The following is a 25,723-nucleotide window of genomic DNA, read 5'->3' as shown; positions in this document are numbered from 1 at the left end:
CTGCTATATATCCCTAAGTGTATGAAGTACAAATAAAAATAAAATTAGTATAAATAAGTAAGTAATCGATTATCTAAAATCGATGTTGACTTGACATAGTTCCAAAATGACCCACCCGGTATAAAGTCTACTTAAGACAAGTTTGCGATGACGTCACATTGCGAAATGATACAAAGTGGCCATATTGTAAATTAAATTTTTTCAGAATGTTTAAGATTTAATTTTTTATAGTGAATCCAGTTTATTAAAATTGTAGCCTAGAACCACAGATTATGAAGTCCATTTAAATAAGTTACAAAACAATAAAAAATAATAACTTTGACAGAATTGTGCAGTTAATAATTTTTACAGTTCAAGTATTTTTATTCAAACGTAAGAAAACAGTAGTATGGAATACAAAACAATATTTTTTTTACATGTATTTGATTACATTAAGTGAATCATGGAAATACCAGCATTATACATATTTACAAGTGTATTTATTTGTGAATAACTTCGCCGTCTGTATCGTCGACTAAAATGAATCTCATTAACTTAAGGTATTATAATAACTAACTGTTTCTATATATTTCATAAATAACGTTCCAAATTGCAATTTTTAAAAATCAACAACATCTACAATTCGCTTTTCTCGTTAACAGTTTTTTTTTTGGTGGAGTTCTAGGTGCTTCACCTTTGTTGTGCTTTAATAATATTTAAAAGACAGATCATAATTAGTGTAACAATTACAACTTTTGTCTCTTAAACGAAAAAAGTTGCCTTCCATTTTCACATTCCTATTAAAAGTTTATTAAGTACCTTTACCATTTCTTGAGCACGACTCAATTAAGGTTTCAGCATATTAATGCACTAGTCGCCGTTAATTTATTAGTTGTGAAATCATTTTTTTGTACGCCTACAATCGATTCCAATATAATGTTATTTTAACCGATACACATGAATATCTCGCCAATGAAACCTCGATCAAAACATGACCTAAATGAAGGTTGTTCAATTCAACTGACCTTGAATTTGACCTTAACCATGACCTTTAAAGTCAATAGAAGGACAACTTCATAATTTTAAACGGTGCCCTCTATTTTCTACTCTGGGAATGGATTTGGCAGACAATTTTATTCATCGGATGTGATCTCAACTTTGACCTTGCGGTAAAGGCAAAGGTCGAAGCGAGTTCAAACGATTCGTCACTCTTGAAGCAATCTTGGAATAAGATATTTGCTCTCAAAGTCGATGATATTTTCATCAAGGTACTCAATCATCCTGACCTTGGATTTGACCTTAAGTTTGGCCTTCAAGGTCATTTGAGGATTGAGTACAGAAATGACTGGTGACCTCTACAAATGTTTTTAAGGGGTACGTTGCAAAGTAATAAGAGGTCAAATAAAAAGTTCATGTGAAGATCAAATCAAGAGTTAAACTTGAAATAGTAACTACATGACTTCGTAATTCAATGGTCCACACTTTTTTTCTCAATTTTTCACAGTCACTCAATCTCATTTACTTTGTAACGTACCTACTCAAATATCTCGTTTTCAATTCTCAAGCAGTTATGCCTTTGTTGAGTAACGAGACATTTGTTTCGTCCTCCCCGCACTCATTCGTCACATTATTTGTTCCTGCGCTTGATAATACCTAACACCTGTATACATATTTAATTAATCCCTTGTTAATTGAATTGCATATTAAGAGAATTTCCTTTAAACTCGCTGTGACCTTGACCTTGGTGGCAAGGCTTCCTTGGCGAGATAAATTAAAATGGGACACCTGGTATAAAAACATATGGATCTACATTAAATTAAAAGGAAAAAAATAGTTTAATTATTGACATTCCGTTGACAGACCGACTGCGGCCTACAAACGTCAAAATTAATGGCCAAGCATCAGCCCTTAGTTTGACTTATCTGATAACGTAGCTTATAAACTCAGTGGTCGAAAATAAAGAAAACGTCACCTGCTTGTCAGCTGTCAACTGGCGATCGATTAATAATGATTTTAATTCAGAGCCTGGCCAACTGTAGCTTATACTGATTGGCCATAAACTTGAAACAAAATTTCGGGATACAGTGCAAGAACTTAGGATTATTCTATCGGCTACACTTAATTACTGACGTTATTGCAAATTTATCGTGACTAGACTGGACATGACTATTCCGTTAGGACAAATCATCTTCTACGAATAATTAGACTAGCGTCACACTTTAAAATGATTGTATTGATAAATTTATTTTTCTTTAATTAGGGTAACGCTTCATATAATTGGTAATGTACGTTGAACGATTACAGAATGTATCTATCCTCGTCTTCTGGCAACCATTGAATTTGGAACTGTCGGAAGCTTAAGTGAAGACCCGTATGAAAAAGTAGTCCAAGGATGTTTTAATTCGATGTTAATATATGTTTTTTTCAGAGCCTAATTGTCTGTTTAAATGATGAAATATTATGTTGCGACATGAATGTTAAGTTCATATTCTTATCGGGAATGTTGAAAACTCTCCAAGTCTTTATAGTTTACATATAACTGCAGGTACAATGGGCGTCAATTTAGTTTTTACCACCTATTTGTACAGGACGTTTCCCAATAATTTAATTTAAAAAATGATTATGTTCGTCTGTGCACTGTAAATAGTTTTCCTATGGCAAACATTCAAAGGGTCATTCCCTGGATTATTCTAAGAATGTTTTGTTCTTTGATGATTTTTGAAAAGCCGCTTTGGTCCGACGATACAGGGCGAGAAAAATTTTCTACAAAACCAATTTTGATTTTTATCTGAGTTTTTTACTTATATCTTGGAACCGATGCATTTTGGAAGAATATTGAAGAGGAAAAAAGTTTTAGAATCGAGTTTTGCACAATATACTGTAAGTTAAAAATGTTTAAATTTATTACCGATGTTGCAAAATAGCAATAATTGACGAAAAAAAGGCAAAATAATCAAGTTTTTTGGATAATTTTTTTAAAATATTGTAATTGCTTTAGGGACATTCTATTTTTTTGTAAAAAAAACTAAAGTATAATAAAATATAACACCAAATTTCATTAAAATCGGTTCGCAAGTTTTCGGAAAATAATTTTTTCAAAAAAAATTTCGAATTTTCAAAATATTGCCTCAAATAAAGCATCTAGATAGGTATTTGAAATTTTTTCACATAGAGAAGACCGACTGCTCAACCTTTCAAATAGTTTTTGAAAAATTGAAATCAGTTGATTAGGACAGCCACAGTAAATTTTTAAAGTTAACACTCCTTTTTTTATGTTTAAACAATTAAATTACATTTTATCAATTTGCAATTTAGTTTTTTCAAAAATTATAATTTTAAAGTACACGGAAAGACGCTTCTATAAGAAAAAGTTTAAATTCCGTTTATTGGTTCTCGAGATATAAGCGGTCAAAGTTTATCTTCATTTACCGTTAATTTATAAACAATTTAGTAATAATCTCTGATCCAGTGGCTTCGTTTTTCCGAGTTCTAAGCTGGAAAAGAATTTCATATCCATATGTTATCGGCAACATAGATAAATCATCGGAAAAGCTGTCGCTCGCACGCGCGAAGAGTGACTCAAAACACGAAAAGTGGGAGGAGGCTTTCGCTCCGAGAGTGAATTAGGAGATTCAAAATGCGAAGGTATTATAAAAAAAATCTCGGCTTCTAATGGACCGATTTTTAATCCGTTGTCTCGCGAGCTAAGGAATTCGAATATCGCAATGCCAACTGTCTAATTTGCATATATTTTGTTATAAACAAAGTTTATTATTTATGCATTAAATATGCTGCATGCTATTGCATTTTTTCAATGAAAAAATTTGTTTCCGTATAAATTTCAACACTCTGAATATAAATCTATTTAGTTATAATTATTACAATTAATTTAACAATTTTTGTTTAAATATATTAAAAATATTTTTTTTTATTTGGAAATTATTTTTTTTGTTAAATACAGATAAAATTAAGAAAAAATAGTACTTTAAACTTATAATTTTTGAAAAAACTAAATTGCAAATTGATAATTGTAATTTAATTGTTTAAAAATCAAAAAAGAGTGTTGATTTTAAAAATTTGCTGTGGCCGTCCTAATCAACCAATTTTCAATTTTTCAAACCATTTGAAAGGTTGAGCGGTCTTTTCTATGTGAAAAAATTTTCTCAAGTATCTAGATGCCCTATGGCTGTGCAACATTTTGAAAATTCGAAAATTTTTTTCAAAAATTATCTAACCGATTTTAATGAAATTTGGTTTGTTGTTTCATTATACTTTTAAAGTTTTTTTTACTAAAATTAGAATGCCCTCGGAGCAATTGAAATATTTTTAAAAAATTATCAAAAAAACTTAATTTTTTTGCCTTGTTTTCATTAATTTTTTTTTGTAACAGCTCTTGTTTACGAGATATAGCTGTCACGCTATATCTCGTATCGCTGTGTTAGTGTGTTAATTTGCTTGTAATTAAGAAAATATTAAGTTTTCTTAATATAATTTGATATGGCATCGTCAAGAAGAGTTTGTCAATGATCTAAATCATTTTTGTTTCATTTGCGGAGAGTATATATTTAAAGAATACCGTTTGAATGTGACAGCGTTCGTGATTGAGGCTTACAAAAATTACTTTGGTCACACACTGGAAATGAAAGACGAGCCTTGGATTCCGCAAAAGGTATGCAAAACGTGCGTTGAGTTTCTACGTTTGTGGACAAATAAGAAAAGGAATAGCTTTAGGTACGAAACCGCTATGTTTTGGACTGAAACCTTGAACATTAACCGAAAAAATCGAGCCAAATGGGAATATCCTTCCATACGGTCGGCACATAGACGTGTTTTGGGTCCTAAAATATCACTTGAACCTCAAGCTGACGCTTGACAGGAGGAGCCTATGCATTTTGAGGTGAAAACTGACAGTAGTGATAGTGACTTTAAATGTGATCTGAAAGCGCCAAAACTATTCAACCAAGATGATTTAAACGACCTTGTCAGAGATCTGGGACTGCCAAAGGCTGCTTCAGAAATTTTGGCTTCTAGGCTAAAAGAAAGAAACAAAAGAAACGAAAATTTCGTATTACCGCACAAGAGAACAAATTCTCCTCTAATATTTTGCTGAAGAAACTGATTTCGTATTTTGTAAAAATGTACCTGGTTTAATGGCTGCAATGGGACTTCAAAATTACGTTTCTAGTGAGTGGCGTCTATTCATAGACTCATCAAAACGTAGTCTAAAATGTGTTCTCTTACACAATGGGAATAAATTAGGGTCGTTGCCTATTGCACATTCCACAAAAGTAAAAGAAGAATATACAACTATTGCCTGGTTTTAGACAAAATTAAACACGTGGAACACAATTGGCTCATATGTGTTGATTTAAAAATGGTCAACTTTCTTTTAGGCCAACAAGGTGGTTATACGAAATATCCCTGTTTTCTTTGCTTGTGGGACAGTAGAGCTAAATATCAACATTAGATTAAAAAAGATTGGCCTCCGCGGGAAGCGCTAGTTGCAGGACAACAGAACGTGATAAACCCACCTTCAGTATCAAGGGATCGTATAATTTTGCCTCCGTTACATATAAAACTAGGACTTATAAAACAATTTGTAAAAGGTCTTGACAAAAATGGAAATTGTTTCCTTTATCAAAAAAGTTTCCAAAACTGAGTGCAGAAAAGATAAAAGCGAAGATTTTTGACGGGCCACAAATAAGATCATTAATAAAAGACTCAAATTTTACGGACACTATGACAGAGACTGAGAAAACGGCATGGAATGAGTTTGTTTGGCTTGTTAAACATTTTCTGGGAAATAAGAAAAGTTCTGAATTTTCTCAACACGTAGAACAACTGATGAGTCACTTTCAAAGGCTTGGATGTAACATGAGCATCAAGTTACACTTTCTTCACAACCACCTGGACTATTTTCCCGCCAATCTTGGGGACCTAAGTGAAGAACAGGGCGAGCGATTCCACCAGGACCTCCGTACCATGGAGGAACGCTATCAGGGCTACTGGAACGCACACACGATGGCTGACTATTGTTGGAGCATTCAGAATAGTTCTATGCATAGGTTCCAAGATATAAGTAAAAAATAGGTATTTTTTAAAATTTTTTAAACATTTTTGTAATTTTGAAATTGTTCCGGACCTCGCCCAGATCTATGGACCTACACTTTTATTATGTGAGTTGTACTGAAGGTAACCCAGAAAAAATTTGCTTGCCCCCTCTCACATCCATCTCAAAACAGATCTGCCCTGATACTTTTAATACTTTCTAGTATTTTTAGATAAAAAAAACATTTTCTTCATGAAATCCTTTCGAATTATTTTTTTTATTTATATTAACTTACCACACGTTAATATAAATTTAAAATGGAACCAGTCGTTTTTACTTATTTTACACTACAAATGTTTGCGTGTAGAAAACAAACTTAACCTTGCAAATCTGCGGTGCTAATAATTTTAAATCGTCTACATATTTCTAAAGTGCCGATATGTTTCAGTGATTTTGTAATAATAATACCACTTAGTGGGGTTTTCCCATAATGTGTGAAACTCTTCCAGCCTAACATTTGAAAATCCTTCACCTTCACTAATTTCGTTTTCTTTTTTACTTTTCATATTGACTAGGACATTTAGTCTGAAATACCAAATTCGAAATTAATAAAAAAAAGTATTTAATATTTTTTCTCGAGTAATTATTTTTTACATAATACTTTTAAAAAATTCAACATGTGTTTTTTTTCATTCAGAATCAAATAATACAATTTGTAATTTGTACAATAATCTTAAGAAAGTAAAATACCGGAAACAGTTTTTTCTTCGAAAATTGCAAAGGTTTTTTTATAAAATTGATTTTGATAGAGGTTGGGATGACCTTGGTCACTATTGTTATTTTAGTATGATATACGCAAACCTACGTATACATATGACATAACATAATAACACATATAACGATTTAGGGCAAGGATCTGTTTCCACAAGTATCAAAACTCCTTCAGGACATTTATTTTTGTAGCACGCTGCTACTACAATCATCCTGGTGCCCAGACTGCACAGTCTGGTCAGTTAGAACTGAGACAGTGTATTTACGTAAGGAATAAACTTATCTCCTCTTATCATTAAAATGGCATGCGTTTATCTTATGCTACAGACACACGAAACTCGAATTATTAATAACATCAGTAGTTGCTGTAAAATTATAAATAAGAACGAAAATGTGATCGTGGTAGGCTGTCGTTCCGCAAATTGTGGGGTAGACCTCTTTGGTAGTGCCCGGCATCAACATGGATCTCTTTTTTAAAAGTACGTCTTAATTACCTATAAATAATCGAATGACCAACGTTTGTTATTTGTGTTTGACGAGTATGACTTGATGATACACAATTATAGATCGTAAAATTAGGCATTCAATTCAATTCTGAATATCGGCCAAGATTTGAAATTTGAGGCAAAATGCAAGAAACTCCAAAACTTTCAAGTAATTACTCTTATTTAATAATTTCATTGAATATTTACATTAATAAAACAAATCATTGCCTGATTATCATGTTATTACTGGACAATTAAAAAAATAGACACGGTTTGGTACTTCCTATTTTAAGATATTTAAAAATAAGGTAAAATATTAAACTTAGACATTTCCTGATACTGTCTCACAATCAAACACAATATTCTTAATGTTTTCACAAAATAAATATCTATACTGGGTGTTCCCAGCCATGGGATCATTTGATATAGTGCTATATTTTAATTATTTTTTTCATCAGTCAGAATTTTTTGTATTATTTTTTTAAATACCCAGAATATGTGAGCAATCCTTGGAGAGAAGACATTAAAATAACATGACAAGTCCCTATAAATTTTTTTTCTAGAAGGACCCTCTATGGAGATACAGACCTCTTAAGGACGCCCCTGAAAATAAATTTTTAAAATACTTTGTTTTAATTATTTTTTAACACTATGGACAAGAGATAAGACTCCTTAAAAATTGACACATGAAAACAATATGGCTTATTTAGTTTGCCAGGGACGGACTAGCTATAGCACAATAATTTAATTTTTTTTACACTAAACGGTACGGTAAAGGCACAAAAATATTTATATATATATTTCTAGATAGCTTGAATCCTAAACTAAAGAAAAGGCACTCTTGGTTGATATCAATAAAATGAACTGTTCGAGAAAAAACTACTTTTGTTTAATATGATTTTTATTACAACCGTAAAGAGAAGTAAACCGATGAAATTTGCATTCTTTCTATGCCTATTTTTTCCTATAAATAATTAAATTACACAAAGTATTTTAAAAGTTATTAAAAAAAAATCAATTTTTAGGGGCATGTAAGGGAGCCCTCTAGGGAAAATTTTTATAGGAACTTGTCATGTTATTTAACGTCTCCTGTATAAATACGAGAGATTGCCCACATATTCGCCACCCTGTATAATCAAATTTCTTGTGATTCCATTTAATCACGTGTAACATAGAGAGCCTTCATAAATAATTATAAGCCAAGTGACCCATAATTTTGTTTGGAACATTAATTTCATTTGCCTCACGTTGGTAATTTAATTTCGTAAAATTGAAAATTATTAAAACATTAAGATCAAGATTATCTACATTAAAATATAACATTCTGTTTTACCGGCAGGTGATTCCTGTAAGTTTTCACGAGATTTTATTCAACCAATCAGCGATCGTATTATCTCGAGTGTAACGGTTGGTCATTGATCATTGCAAATGATTCATTAATATTGGTGACGCTAAGATTTTTCGTTGACAGTGTCAGACGTGCAATGTTCGTTGCCTAAGCTCGGCGGTAACGTGGATTGGAATCATTTATGAATCAATCGATTCACAAAATATCTTTAATTTAGTGCATTTATAACCTGTTATCTTCCCTACGTATATTAGGAAAAGGGTTATTGATAAGGTAAATTTTAATCAAATCAGGATGGAAGTAATTAAAAAATAACTTTGAGTAGAATTAACTGAACATATATAAAAGTGTTCCAATTAAATTTAGACAATTCTTTGCGTGAAAGAAGTGATAGAAAAATGACTTAGCTACTTATGAAGTTTGGATGAGCCTGTAAATTAGTTGTTAAAAACAATCTTGATAACACAATACAATTGATAAAACAATATGATATTATCTAAATATATCTTAGGTAAGTATCTTAATCTGACGTATATACGATTTAACGTAATCTTTCTCAACACAAATTAACATATGTATGAAAATAGTCTATTAGTAATAGTACTAATGTACTTATATCCCTGAAACATACTGAAATATATCAACAAAGTATTGCCTACATCAAAATAATGTAGCCATTGGTTTTAAGTCTGTATTATAACACTTAAGACTTTAATTTAGTTATCACAATAAATTGTAATTTGTTCTTAAATAATGCGTATGAGCATTTTTTATTAGTACTAATATTATTGTATGTTAATAACTGTCGATTGTTATATGTATGAATATGGGGATATTATATACTTTGTAACAACTGTTTCTTGAGGATTTACTTCAAGTTTGGTTCCCTCTTTGCAGCCGCCACTGGTCAATAAATAAACAACGTTGCGGATATTCAAATGTTACAATGAGGACAAATAATAAATATTAGAAGCACTCGTTTGATCCACGTGCCACCGACAACAATGATTTGCGCTTTCAATTCAATCGTGCATGAAAAATAGAGTTTATTGATATTGCAAACATTAACGATTTTTATTTGTATGTGATACTTTGAAGCAAAGTTTAAATTTAGCCTTTAGTCAATTTATAGAATAGCAGCAAGCCTGACTAATATTAACCGAGTAACCTTGGAATTAAATCAGTTTCAAAAAAATTGTTTTGTGGAAAAATTTGTTTGTATTTGTAATAACATTTTTGTAACCAGCAATAAAGGGAATCTAAAGTAAAACATTTTAATTTGCCATCTAAATAAATTTTATATTATTAAAAAAATGTTGCTCCACTTACCACCGTAGGCGCATGAACTTTTAAATTGCTGTTGGTGCTCGAATTAAAGTAATAGTAAAAGTAGAGAGATAGGTACCTTTATTTGTAAAGTGGGATATAGGAAATATATTTTTAATTTTTATGTGGAATTTACAACTAAAACATCTTTTGTTTTTGTTTTCTTCTTCTAGCATTTGTTAAATATAAATTAAAATTATTTATAACGAGTGTGGAAATTATGAATAAAATATTTAATGTAATTAAAATAAAATCATAAAAATGGTACAGCTTCCTGATATAATTTTTTTGAGAACTCAGTATTATTGGTGTTACATAGCCCTAAAGTACATTCTTTAAATTATTATTTATTAGTTAAAAATGCGTTTACTTATTAACTTTTTTTTAAATTATGGTTATCGATTTAGAAGAGGGCCTTTTTGTAAAGTTTTTAATAATGGAAAGCTGTTTAATCTTTTGAAAAACTAAATAAGAGAGTTATAACCAATTTTGTAGACAGTTCATTATTATCAATACACTAAATAATTGGTGTAATTAAAAGTACCGAGTTAAATTATTGAATATATTTTACTCATTTTTGACAATATTTGAACTAAAACTGATTAATTATCCTCCAGTAAAACAGCGATTATAAAGATACTCTAAAAAACTCATTTCTACTTAAGAGGGGCGTTTTTATGCCTAATTTTCAATGAGTTTATAACAGTGTTTTATAATATCTAAGCAAATTAGAATCTACAGGGTTGGAAAGTCCCTATGGTTCATCGGCCGTTACGTGAGAGCGATAAAGTAAGTCGTAGAAATCCATGCGATAGAGAAGGATGGTTATAATGAAGGCGTCTCATAGTCACCGCCCGTTTCACCCTTCCACAAATAAGATCCACTTCCACTTGTAATTCAGCGACCGGTGGTCATCTTTGTTTTCATCGTTTGCCTTTTCTGTAATAGATGTCACTACTTATAAATTCCGACTTCGTATTCCGATATGTTAATACAATCCGTTAACAGAGGGCAGTACAATTTGTCTAAGGTGATGCCAGATCTACAGATTTTTTTGGAATTGGGAAAATAGGGAATTTTGCTTTATTTCTTGGGATTTTTAAGTAATTTTAGAAAGTATACTTAAATAAAAACTAAATGAACTTTAAATGCAGCTGAGCACTGTACTCCATTTGAATAACTTCTCAGTAGGGGAAACAAGGTCACTAGATTTACAAACAGAGGTATCTACTAGCTACTGTAAAAAGTTTTCTTTGTTACGCGTTCCGACCCTGTATATCTCTTCACTGTACCAAGTGGTTCAAATTGGTCGGTTTTCAAGGGATACTGCGAATCTGTCAGAAAGAGCAAATCTAATAGACGAATCCAGAGCTCTTTTTTCGAGAAAATACAATGGCGCAGACAGCATCTCTCTATCTGTTACCGTTTTCGAGCTATACGACGTTTCCTCGTTTCGCGTTCAAGATATCTTAAAACGGTTTAAACATTCTACGGGCGCTTTTTTGAGATACATTCGATGGCATAAAAATAAATGTTATAATATTTTTAGTTTTATTGATATGACCACAACTTGTGTTTTTTATTTCAAAAACGATATACTTTTTGTGTAGATTTGCGGAAAATATAAAATTTTCAAAATACCAACGATATTTAAGTTTTCTGACTGAGAAGGCTTTGAAAACAAACAACGTTTAACATTATTAGAAGCCTGTTAACAGAAATAAAACATGGTTCTTTACTGAAATGAAAACAAATACAATTTAATGAAATGCTGTAATCTAAGAAATCTTACTCTTAAGAAGTTTTACAAAAAGTGCGATTTATTGTCTATAAAGCGCCAAACTTAAGTCAGAATGAATGTTTCCAAATCTCCCATTCAGGAGTTTTGTTTGCCAGTTGGATGCATTGTTTATCCTCCTACCCAGTTAACATTGGTAGAACATCTGTTATGGAAAAGTGTGTTAAGTACAGTAAATATATCTAAGGCCCAGTATTTTGAGTGCTGATTAAGATTCGTTAACTAAATGAATTATTAGAAGTAATAAATAACATACAATAACATAACCTATTCGTAGTTACTGTCTTATAACAGCCTTTTTGCACCTCCTGCCATGTGTCATGATAAATCCATTAGTTTTGTTCAATAAACTTTTTTTAAATTCGATTTTATTATTTAGTTGTTAAATCCTTTTTATTTGAAATACCTATTTCAAGAAAATTTGTTAAGATATAATTGTTGCAATAACACTTTTGGATAAGTGTTAAATTCTACTCAATTAATTTTATTGCATTTGTTATAAGCAAAAAAATTTCACTAAATGTTGAAAATTAAGCATTATAACAACGATGTTAGATGAACTCATAACAAATTGAAATAGGTAAGTATGTGGCGTCTAATTAACTTCAGTGTAATCAAGTGTAAAAAACTCAATAATAGTTACATTTGAATCATATTAGAGAAAACAACCCTTAATTATTCTTATATACTTATAGTAAATAAACTAATAATATTATTTATATGTATATTTATTTATTATAAGTAAATAGGTGTATTTATAATAAATAGAAAGTTTAGATATTAATAAAAATAAATAATAAATAAAAAGGCAGTCACTCGAGAAACTAAGATTCGTCAATTCTTCTTGTTTCACTCATAAAATTGCTATTGTACTCATATTAATAGACTGAAAATTTCAGTCAATTAGGTATGGACAGAAATTTATACATTATATCGAGTGCGATGTGAGTGGAACTTCCTTACTTTTTTATAGCGCAATATGTACATCAAGTTTAAAATAAGTTAAACTAACTGAAAAAGTTATGGCTAAGCTAAATATCAACTTTAAAAAAATTTTTATGAGATTTCAATAAAATGTCATACAAACGTATTATTTTTATGAGCAGAAATATTCCCTAAATGTTTTCTTATAGTTTTCGTAAACCTACTGCAATAAGAATGAATTAATAAATAGAAACAAAAATATTTTTCAATAATAATTTTTTTATACTGAAGTTCTAACATGCAATCACTAGTATACGAGATTCTGCCTAAATATGCGTGTCCCTTTAAGTCTTACTGATAGGGATAAAACATTTGAGTCAGTAAGCCGATTTGATGCAAAAATGTAATTAAATCTGAGATTGCAGTTGTAAAATTTATTTTATAGATAAGAACTGTAAATTATCAAATTACAAACCATAAAAAATTCTTTCTAAGTAACATATGGATTATTATTATTTGAACAAATATAACATTGCATATAAATTTTTTAAAGATAAAAACAAAGATTTAGATAAAAACGTAAATTAAACGTCTTGAATAAACACAAACAATTCTCAGTAAATATATAATTTGTGACGTCTGATTTACCATCTACAAAAATTAACAAATGCGACATTTTCTATGTGTAAAAGTGTCCTATATCAAATATGCAGAATTAGAAAAAACTGTTGAAACATTTTATTTGCATCTTTGTCAACATTTATAAAAAGTATTCGTGTTAGATTTAATCAGAAAAAAGCACATTTTCGTTTTTCCCGCTGCTTAAGATGGTTAACAAGAAAATAAAATGTAAATACTTGTGTATATCGTTTGTCAGAACTTTTACCAAGTACTACTTATTAATATAAAGGTGGGTACTAGTGATGTAACGAATATCCGCATTCGCAAATATCTTTGAATATTTTGCGAATATGGACGTAAAAGAAAAATACAGAATGTGAAAACAATATTAGGTAAATTAAACAAAAAAGTTAAGAAATAACTAACAACAGTCTAACTTCACAATTCACAAACTCATCTGAGCCGGTAGCGAAAACAAAACAAAATTCCAATCATACACAAATACCGTTCTACCAACTTAACAACGCTAATTTCTTTAGCCTCTAGCGCCGCTGTCACCGAAAATATTATGTTCGTCGCGCGCGGCATATTTTGAATCATAGATAAACGGCGCTAGATTTAAAAATTCGTATTCGCGTTCGCATTCGCGAATGTTAACAGATGTTCGCATTCGCGAATGCTTAAAAACTGGCATTTGTTACAACACTAGTGGGTACAGACTTGAGTATTTTACTACGAACGAACCGAACGAGCAAAACGTACACGTTCAAATTCGACTAATCAGTACTTGTCTCCGAATACGCCAAGCGTTATCCACGGCTTGTCGGTAAATAGTTTGCTCAGAGAAATCCAGTTGCTAATTGGTGCGCAACGACTACGGTATCTGTAACGTTCATGATATTTTAAGTGATTTTCTTACTGATTTTAAGTGAAAAAAAAAAAAGGATAGAGCAGGGAAAAATGATTGGCAATTGATGAGTACAAAAAAAGTCCCATACTATGGAATCAGACATTTATCTTACAATAAAATTTTTTTAAAATGAGATTGTAAAAAGAAACGTTTCAACCACGGCTATTTTTATTTTTTTTTTCATACCTAATATTATACAGGGTCGGAAAGTCCCCATGGTACCTCGGTCGTTACGTGAGAGCGATAAAGTAAGTCATAGAAATCCGTGCGATAGACAAGGTTACATTGAAGACGTTTCATAATCTGAAGAGTCACTCCCCCTTCTAACGCGAAACGGTCGGTGACTATTCAGCTTATGAAACGTCTTTACTATAGCCATCCTTGTCTATCGCACGGATTTCTTTACTTGACTTTGTCGCTCTCATGTAAAGGCAGATGGACCATGTGGATTTTCCAGCCCTGTATACCTATAAGGAAAGTATGAAGGCAGAAGCACCACTTGTCGTTATCACATGGTGTACATTCATGTTTAAAATGTTAAAATGTTCGTCTGTGCGTACTTTACTCGTATTCCAAGTAAAATGCTCAACAATATTATTAAATATACACTGTTCTTTGTTAGGACATATGTATCACCATTGTTTATAAATACTATACATATAGTTACTCAACGACGACTATTAGGAAGTGCTGAAACTTGACGTATGAATGAACGTGAAGAACGCGCGAAAATAACGAGTCCAGCGCAAAGTACCTACGTAATTACTCATACACGGTGACTGATTAATAATAGTTCATTTCTTAAGGGAAGATTGCAGATATAAACTATGACAATTGAACTAAATATGTCTAACATATACGATTATGTGTAATATTTGGGTATCTCTATAAGGATTATCTTGAAAATTTATACACACATGGTTTGTTGCAACAGTGTTGCAGTCACTTCTAGGGAGGGCTACTTACATACACTCTTCTGGTGTAAGAAAATGGTATAGCTTTTTTGCTCTTCGAAAATCTGGGTTTCCAGCAAGAAATTATTAAATTACAAAATTTTCAAGATAATTCGTCCAGAGATACTCAAAATATTACAAAAAATCCAAAATATTTATTTGACTTTGACAACCTGTACCTAAAATAAAACGGAGTAATATTCGAATAAGAGATATTCACCTCAATTATCATAATTTGATGTCAGCAATGTTCGTTTAAGATGTGTACCATTATTAATGTATCACTCTGTAAATAAACTTTTAAAATAGAGCCCAGTTAACAACTACTGTGAGAGACCTATCTATGATGAGATCTTTGTAGAATACTTTCCTACAAACAAATCGTTGTTGATCTTGCAAATGGGTATAAGTGACGAAAAGAAATTCGACTAATAACTCTTTTTGCAACTCTTAGGGCAATGGCAGTAGGTACTGCACAGTTTTTCACAAAATAACTTTATTTGAGAATAAAACAATGACCAAATTATAGGTATCTCAACACAACACCTCGTCAGTCGTCTCTGGTCGTTCTCTCGTGTCCCTGCCTTTCAGTCCGAATTTCCGCGCCTTCGCCTTCACTTCTTATCGTTGTTTTATAAACAACGACCCCAGTCGAAATAATACCCTAACAGTACATATATTTAGCTACCTGTATATTGGTACATAATTAGTTCTACGATACCCAACATAGATACCACAAAAAAGGTGCTTATAATGATTTTTCTTTATATTATTGTCCTGAGAAATTTCTCAAATTGCGCTTTGGTGTAACGACGTAATAGAATTATCTCACAACTCGGAGATGTGCTTAAACATCAAAATGAAGAAATTCTATTTGAATTTTATTATTCTAAATTCTATTTGAATTTTACAATTCCTACATTGATTTAAGAATTGCACTACAAAATTACATATAGTACGGCCTGTGTGGGCAACTACACAGCAAAGAAATTAAAGGAGCAGAAAAATTTCCAAATGTTTTTCGTGATTTTTGAAAGCCTGTAACTTCGTAGATAAGCAATAAACCTGCTCCCTTAATTTTTTATAGAACTTTGACGATTCAGGAAAGGAAAACTGTTCGACCGATCGATTTGGATAAACCTACAAACATTGGTACTTTTCGTAATATGTATTTACAAAGTAGTCGTTGATTTTGCAAAATAGCAGGAAATGTAATTTTTTTTGCATTTTTTCAAATTAATACTCACAATCAGTATTAAAAAAAATGTGAATTATACCAAAAGACCCTTGAAAAGGATTGATTCAGGTTTCTAAAACTCACCTTCCGTTCGCTGTACGATGATTAGTTCATAAGATATCGATGATTAAAAAGAATAGGACTTTTCACTCAATAGCCGAAGCCGATATCTCGAAATAGTCGTACAGAAAAAAAAAACAAATTGATACTGATGAATCAGGCTAAATGGCCCTGACGTTTATTAAGCCAGAAAAAAAATTCTAAGCCCATGTGTAATTTTGAAAAAGAAATTGTAAAATTTTTGCATTATTTCTCTTGTTTTTCTCGATATGACCATTATTCACGAAGTTACAGCCTTTCAAAAATCATTAAAAAAATTTGGGAAATTTTTGTGCTCCTTAAATTTTTTTGTTGAGTTTATAATTTTTTATGCATATTGTAGGTACATCAAGGAGTACAAGGTCAATATAAAGCCATTCTCAATTTAACCACATAATTCCTTTAACATTTCCTGTAACAATAATTCAAAACTCGAAGTATAACTAATTCAATAGAATTATTGTACCAGAGGGTTCCAACAAATAGGTAGGTACATACATACTAACTACAATGAAATCGATTTCAAGCATATTTCCATAAGTTTACCCAAACTTACAGAAAACTTTATTTGATTAAATAATGCTGATGTGTTAATTTGCGTTCTAATATTCATTGTTTTGAATTCGAAAATATTTACATATAGGACAGGTATAGTCGATCGATGAAAATTATTGAATTCCTAAACGTATTACGACCCATTATTTTTAGACAACAAATTTAAAGTTCGAACAAAATTTTATATTTTCAGTATATTTATGGAAACAAAACTCGATAAAAACAGCAAAATTAAAAATTTTAAATTCATACGGAAAAATATATTACAATAACGGGACATTTTAATTCCACGGCGGCACACGGATATAGAGGCCAGTTTTGAACAGTTAACAAAATAATTTATATAACAAATTGATCCTCTTATTTTTTTGAGATATGAAATGGCCAAGAAGCTTTGTCAACAATATTTCTGTACTAAAGCACTAATATACAGCTGTAACATAGTAACTGCACTTCACTTTTATTTCAGTATTATAAAAAAATGTCTATTTTAAAATATGTCTTAATAATGTATTGAAAAGTTTTTTTTTAGATTTTAAATCAATACGTGTGAATATACACTTTAATCACAGACCAACAAAATTTAACTTTTTTTTGGAAGCATATATTTCCGAAGGATTTAGGTGCGCTGAATCCCAATCTGGCAGCAGAATTGCTCTATAACGTCAGATTTTTTAGATATCCTAACCTAAAAGTGCAAAAAACACTGTTTTTCGTCATATTTGAGGTTATGTAGTAATGCCATCTATTCTTTTTCAAAAAACTAATACATTGAATCTAAAAGTACAATGCTACCTCCTTCGAATGCCATTGAGTTGTGTTCTCAAATATCTTTTTTTTTCTTTGAGATATCACTTGTTGAAATTTTTAAGTTTCTCAGTTTCTTAATATGCAAAAATCTACTAAGGATCCCTTAGACATCAAGCAGTCGATTGCAATTCAGAAACTTTATACCCATACGGTTTGTGGGTTTGGAGTTGGTGGGCCTGGGATTTGTAAGCTTGGAGTTTGTAGGTTCGGGTTTTGTGGGATTGGGGTTTGTGGGTTTAGGAATTGTGAGTTTAGGGTTTGTGGGTTTGGGGTTTGTGGATTTGGAGTTTGAGTTCATATGTATTGAAAATTTGTGAGTATGAAGTTTCTGAACTGCAACAACTGTTTGACGTCTAAGAGATCCTTAGTAGATTTTCGCATATTAAGAAATTGATAAACTTAGAAATTTCAACATGTGATATCTCAACGAAAAAAAAATATATTTGAGCAAACTCAACGGCATTCGAAAGAGGGAGCCTTGTACTTTTAAATTATATGTATTTTTTTTAAAGAAAAGATGGCATTACTACATAACCTCAAATATGACGAAAAACAGTGGTTTTTGCGCATTTAGGTCAGGATATCTCAAAAACCTGACGTGATAGAGCAATTCTGCGGCCAGATTCGGATTCAGCGCACCAAAATCCTTCGGGAATGCATATTAGTGTGTCTGCTTCTTGACCCTTCCTTGTTGACCTGTGTATTCGTTTTAGGAATCCCGCCTTCAGTGTCTGTCTCTTTTATTTCCATACTTATACATATATTGTTTGTTGTATTCCAACCTGTTGCTTTAGATACGAATACGAAGCTCGCCTTTGAGCTTCGAGGACATTTTAAAAGTTGTCCCTCATTGCAAATAAATATACACTTTTTATAGTCAAAATACAAATATAAACCGCTACTGGTCACTACTCATTTTTAGGAAAAAATATACAGCATTTAACACATGGCAATAAATTTACTGTCCTTAATTAAAGTGTCCTAACTGATGTTCTAGCGATTTTTTACTAATTGGACGTAATGTTCTATTTTATATTGTTCAATTATTTCAATTAAAACCTCCTGAAGTTAGTACAAAGAGATCAAATAAGTCTATCAAATTCGTCATAATTGCTCATTTTTGTGGTCGAACTAATTTGTAATGTCTAACATATTCTATTGAGAAACTTGGGAATTTTTGCCATACTACAAATATGATAATTCCATTTAATAACGAACGAATTTAGGTACAATAGAAAATAGAAAGTTTTATCTCTGGATGCGAACTGTCCAAATTCTCGAGTTCGATATCATTCCTAATAGAAAGGCAAATCTGTGTTCTTAAAACTAGAGACAATAATATGTATTATAGTGCATTAGAACTGCCGCTGTAATGGTTTACCGAATTAAAGTTTCATTCTTGTCCATTAAAAAAAATAATTAAGATGAAAAGGTTTTGAAGAAGATTCAAAATTGTTTTATTAGGCACGTAAATTATTATAGAGGAGAAATCAGTCTTTTGTATAACTTTATTGATACATACAATATTTACAACATGGAAGCTTTTAACGCATAATTTTAATTATTACATTCTAGTTTTTATTTTTGCTAAAGGCTACAGGCACCACAAAAGTATTGCCAATAAAACATCTATACTCCGCGGTCGAAATTATACAGAGTGATTCAGACATAATATAAAAACACTATTACTATAATGCGTATAAAATATAAAATGATTTTTATACGGTTCAATATTATTTATCTTTGTGCCGCTCGCTACGCACATCGATAGAATCTATAATCGTCTATAGACTGAGTTACACTGAACGTCGATCTATATTCTATCTCTGTCTTTTGCACTTGGTAGGGAATAGGGAAATGCTTTTTTAGTGGGTGTAAACGGACTTGATTTACCAGTCCTGAGAAACGTCATAGCATAAGCGACGAGAGGTCTAATTCCATGGCTATAATAAATTTATAAATTAAAAAAACACAACTGGGACGTTTTAAAATGCTGTAATAATTAAAATGGATCAAAATGCCGATTATAGCAAACCGTAGAAAATATTAGATGTTATGTTTTATTATCTTTTTTCAACATTTTCTATATCTTGTTGCCTTTTACGCAGACACGCCAATGGATTTTCGTTCCCGGCACGCTTCATCCGCCTTACTAGTCCAAAAGCTAGCGATGAGTCACTCTCTATAATTTCGACCGCGGAGTATAGGTTAATATTATACTTAGAAAAAATAAAAAAAAAACAATTCTTCCGTCTCAAAAAATTATAAGTTTCGGCGCTGCATACACAGTAATTTCGTTTCCCCAATGATGCTACATCTTTCTTTTGCTGCATGCCTGTAGCGCTCTTAACTATGTGTACCCTGTGCCAATCTGTCATGGCATATCACGTATGGTTAAATTGGACCGAATGTCATATAAGGCTCGTTATGTTAAATCTGTCATGATAAAAATGTAGTCAAATACAGTCGTGAAACTACTTGATTGGCTATCGGCTCGGATATGATTTGGTCTGGGTCCTTTTTTATCAACGGTGCTGAGAAGCTAATAGTCCGCTCGGCGATAAACGAGCTCCCAGTAGCTTGTGCACCTCCTTCGTGACGTTACCCATGTGGTAGGGGTGAAGGCTCTGAGGCCTGCGTTCTCCATAGATGACGAGTTGTTGGTAGCTAAAGAAGAGTCCACAATGGAATTTGTAATCCAAGACACAGATGTTACACTTCAGTTAGGTACTTGTTTAGTTCAATTAGGGTTTCAACTGACCCTGTATGTGAGTTCAAGTTTGAGGGTTTCGACTGACCCTGTACAGTGTTTTGCACTGATTCTACGAAATCTTAGGATTTTTCTAACACTTCGAGTACTAGAACTATGATTTTGTGGTGACTAGACACTTAAGTTCTGAGGTTCCTGATGGGAACCTGTAAGCTGTCAAAGCTTGGGCACTACACCTCGTAGTAGGTATAGTGTCGGGGAGCTAATGAGCTCATTACCCGTAGAGGTGGATCTTCATCGTAGGCAAGGACTGACCTAGACGGGAAGCTTGAAGAGCTTAGGAAGCTAATGAGCTCGAGGATGGGATTTTTGTAAGAAGTCTAACTTGGATATACAAATTTTTAAGAAAATTTATTTACAAATTATTTATTTGGGCTAATAACAATGTGCTAATGCGCATGTATATTATTCTGGGTTATACAGTACGAGGTAAAATTCGAGTTACTAGCGTAAATGTAAAAAGGGGAGTACACACTCTGGGCGGGTATATGTCCCCTGCTTAAAGCTCAAATGCCCAAAGTCGACATTCGATCACTTGTGAATTTGGTGTCTGGCGTCCCTTGGTTCACATTCAGATAAGCTTCCAAAACTATAATGGCGGCAAATCGCGATCTCGGTTTATGGCCTCTCCGGATTATAGAATCTTCCCAAATAGTAATGGACGGGGTGTTGTGTTGATTAGGTCCGAATTTCATAATATTTTTTGGAATTTCCGAATTCGAACCTAATTTTCAGGCTCGACGCGTAAATCGAGTCGTCGGGAATGAGGGTTGTTGTATCGGGAAACATCGGTTTAAAGTGTACCTACTTTCACGCGCCTCATGATTATGGATGGAGCGACCGGCTTAATCGGGAAGTATCGGCCTCTGTATGTCGTTGTTGGTTGGAGCTGGTAACGGTGGCGTGCTGATTATCCCGATTTTTCCGGTTTTGCAGTCCCTAATGGAAAGTTAGGTGAAATCTCATATCTTTTTTTAACTTTATTAAAATTGATCACAAAAGTCAGCACGCCAAAATATACCAAAACCTCAGTTATCTTAAAACTATTCTTCACACGAAGAGTGGCATTCCAGTATATTAATTTGTATCCTTAGTTTGCTGATATATATCGTGGTTATCAAGTAGTGCATAAGGCCTGGTTTCATTGAATTTAAAAAATCCATAAACTCCATGCAATATGGATTATTTATGCATGTTAAATATTTGACTTCTCTGTAGACTGTAAACATAAGAAAATCATTTTTGTTCATTCAAACTGAGATTTTGTGGCGACGGAAATGAAAAGTTAACTCCTGAATTCTTGTTAATTTTCTATAATTCTGTCAATAGCAAGTGAACTCTACTTCATGTCCACCAATAAGATATTTGTTGCCCCTGATATTTTGTATATTAAGGACATTAATTTAGTTGAATAAAGAGTGTATATATGTAGAAGAATGGAAACTGTCTCAAAACCTAACTTTAGAACATCCTTGACTTAAATTAGTTGTTGCAGAAACAGCAGAACTTAATTTTTAAAGCTTAATATCACATACATTTGCAGACCTCATTTTGCTTGCACGTGTACACAAAAAGCTTTGTGGTCTTCGCAAAATGAATGAACATCCCAAAGTATGACTGAACCAGGCCATGAGACACAAATTGTAAAATTGCCGCGTACATACATTACAGACACACGATCTGTTAAGTAAAAAATTGCGGTGTGACGTCAATACTAATTGTGATGCGACCTTTTCAATTAAGAGGGGCACACAGCTCGTCGAGTGAACGGTTTCTCTGGATAAAATATCACACTTCCAAGAGTTTGTTTGTCACTTCGTTGTTCACTTGTCAAGCTTTATACTTATACCATCTGCAAAGATACAACGAAATGTCTGGCCTCTGGAAAACATTCACATTTATTGGCGTAAATTGTATTACTTTTAGCGTCTATTAAAATTTCCACATTAAAACGATAAATCCAAATTTATTAATCGAGGAAATAACAAAATGAGCAATAGAGTAAAATAACACAAGTAGCTACTTTGAAGCAGTAGGACTATAGTTGTGAGTGTTCAAGTCGTTTATAAACCGTTTCAAAGTGCATATATTATAAACAAGAAACTGTGTAACTTGAATTCCACACTAAAAGACCAGTTAACAGTATGTCTGGTTGTCAGCAACTTTAATTGTAAAACGCACTTTATATTTAAAAGTTAAAGGTAGGTACGTAATAGCATACAGGCAATTAGAAAAAGCAATCTGGACCATTCCATAGAGTATATGGCATACTTTGCTTTGCTATTATTTAGCTTTTAAATATAAATTAAGATATTTAAATATAAAGTTACTGACTGAACCAGACAATGTTAGTTATTAGATTTAACAAATAGTTTAATTAATTTAATTCATCTCAGAATATAAATCAGGATGCATATTTTGTTAACCTTAAATGTTTTCTGTTACTTTACCTTTTCTGTAATTAATAAACGTGTCTATAAGCCTAATGTAATCTAAACAAGTAATATATTTTTAGCCAAAAGTTGAGCTAAATTATATTACATTTTATTTAGGATGTTGAGTTTCAAAACTGAGAAATATACTTCTAAATTAATGAAATTACCTACGGTTAACTAAACTACAGTGCAAAAACAGAGTTTTTGAATCGATTAGCTAAAAACAAGTGCTTTTGTTCATTCATACTTATTCCATAAACAATTTTGAAGTTGTTATGGAAAGTTAGAAAATGTTTGTTATATTTATAACACCATATATGTTCACGAAATTTTTGTAAGGCGATGATCTAGAGTAGAAATTGTAATTATAACAGTTTACAATTTGTTCAAAAATACTAAAATGTAATTTTTAATTAGATCTACAATGATATTCCCTGAAACACCTAATACACTTCAAATTCTCTTTATGTATTTACTTACTATATTATTTGTTAGAAAATGAACAGAAATCAAAATAATTACACTTATAATTATTTTTATAGTAACTGAAAATATAATTAATTACGCATCTCTAAATTGGATAAAAAATAAAAATTAATGAAAATAAAATTTTTATAATAGACCCTAAGAACGTACATATTTTAAAACTAACTTCATCAGAATTGCAAGTCCTAAGCCTACTGCGATTTTTTTATAGGTGCCAATTCTTGATCTTTTTTCCGAAATCTAATAATACAACGTTATGCTACACTCCTTCACGAGAAAAAGTGTAAATTGTTCGAGCAAAAGTGCAAATTGACTTTAATTCAAAAATAGTAAAATGAATATAAAAATAAAATAATTTAAATTAAAACCAGACCTTTATAGACATATAAGACTTGAAACCAAAAAAATTGCTGCTACAGTTTTTCAAAAACTGTAAAAAAATCATAGCAGACTTAGGAATTGCAATTTTGAGGAAGTTATAGTTTACAAATATGCGTGGTTTTAAGGTACATTTTTTTAGTTATTATGATAATGGTATGTACATCTTTAAATCAGGACATCCTGTATAATTAGTTCCTTAATCTTGAGATAAATAGGTGAGATGAGATACTAGAGATATATTGTTGAGATATAATAGAAGTGAGATAATAGTTGAGATAAGATCTTGAGATAAATAGTTATCTACTGATTTATCAAAATCTGTTATTTGTTATTTTTAATTCAGGACATCCTGTATAATTAGTTCCTTAATCTTGAGATAAATAATTAAGTACCGATTTATCAAGATCTTTTATGTTATTGTTTTAAGTATTTATTATAAATTATTGTTTTTAACCTTCCAATCAAACAAGACAGCAACGCAGTTTATCATGGATTTATAACATACATTCTTTCTTACTTTCCCTTTTTGTATCGCATAATTTTAAATTTTAAATGAGACTAAATTTGCCTAAATGTATTATGTAACAACTCTAGGTTGTACTCACTTCAATATGTGTTCGTTTTTTATATGAGTTTAAATTTTCAAATTTTACAATACATGATGACCTCCACATTTTAGACACAACTAAAGTAAAATCGTTTGCATCAATGAAAACACTGATAAAAATAGAAATAAATCCTATCAATACTTTCATATGCAAGAAAATGTGATTTGTAAAATATATATTACTACCTTTTTTAATGTTATTTGTAATCACATTTTTTTATTTTCTTACAGGTACAGCTAAAATGCCTCACTGGCAAGTTGAGGATTATGCAGATCTCAATAACGATATCGAAACTTCTCTAAATCTTGGCACAGAACTAGCCAGCAATACATACAACGTCAGGTAAATAAATAAATAAGTTTTCTATTTAAGACTCATTTTTGTAAATGATAACATTCTATATCGATTAACAAAATATCAGTTTATTATACAGGGTGAGTCAGATTTAACGTCCTTCTTTTAGCTACAATGTGATATAGTTAAAATAAACTACTAAAAAAAATCCTATGCCAAATAAAATTGCTTCCAATTTTAAACGAAAAATATTTTTTTATGTCAGCAAATTCAATTTTTGTTTAATTTATATAAAATATAAATACTAGATAAGTTGGAATACATATGCCAAACTAATTTCTTATTTGAATCAGTCTTTGAAAATTGTGTTAACTATAGAAAAACAGTACAAAATTTATGTGCAAGGGAAAATATAAATCCTTGGGGAACTTTTGGAAAAACGTATATATGAAAAATCCTATTTACATGTTATATTCTTTCGGATCCGATGTTTGTGATTTGCATAGCAGACAGAATAGAAAAATTTATTCGTTTTGTAAGAAATTCAAAACTTAATTAATATGATTTTTACAGCGAAGCCATTCTTTCTATAAATGGTATGACAGTTTTCAAACAAGAAGCACCTTCTCCTACATCCACCGAGATGCCACATCTACAAGTAGTCCGACAGACCCGCCAAAGTCCAACTTCCACCCAGCAGAACAATCCTGTGAACAGTACCATGGAAGATAACAGCCAGAACATGTTCAACAATACGATCAACCAGTTGTTGAGTCAGACCGCTCTAGTGAACCTGCAGAATGTTATGGACAGTAAGAAGCTCATTATATAGCATATAAAAAGCTAATATAAAATTTATGTTACAAAAAAAATTAGGGAAATGG

General features: G+C 31.5%; 1 protein-coding gene across 3 annotated transcripts in view; it reads left to right on the top strand.

Annotated features, from left to right (window-relative positions):
* Window positions 1–25,723, top strand: part of LOC108912027 (transcription factor CP2-like protein 1) — a 68,055-nt gene that overhangs the window by 7,283 nt on the left and 35,049 nt on the right. For 2 of the 3 annotated variants that reach the window (XM_023455525.1, XM_023455524.1), the window contains exons 2-3: window positions 24,776–24,887; window positions 25,413–25,651. In XM_023455525.1, coding sequence (XP_023311293.1) covers window positions 24,776–24,887; window positions 25,413–25,651 — 351 coding nt within the window. Of the gene's footprint in view, window positions 1–7,177; window positions 7,279–24,775; window positions 24,888–25,412; window positions 25,652–25,723 lie in introns of those variants that run through there. The other variant, XM_018717167.1, reaches the window with a different exon arrangement.

This window comes from Anoplophora glabripennis, unplaced genomic scaffold, assembly GCF_000390285.2.
Source record: "Anoplophora glabripennis isolate ALB-LARVAE unplaced genomic scaffold, Agla_2.0 scaffold600, whole genome shotgun sequence".
Lineage (NCBI taxonomy): Eukaryota > Metazoa > Arthropoda > Insecta > Coleoptera > Cerambycidae > Anoplophora > Anoplophora glabripennis.
The sequence above is the reverse complement of the archived record's forward strand: the minus strand, read 5'-3'. Positions and strand labels throughout refer to the sequence as shown.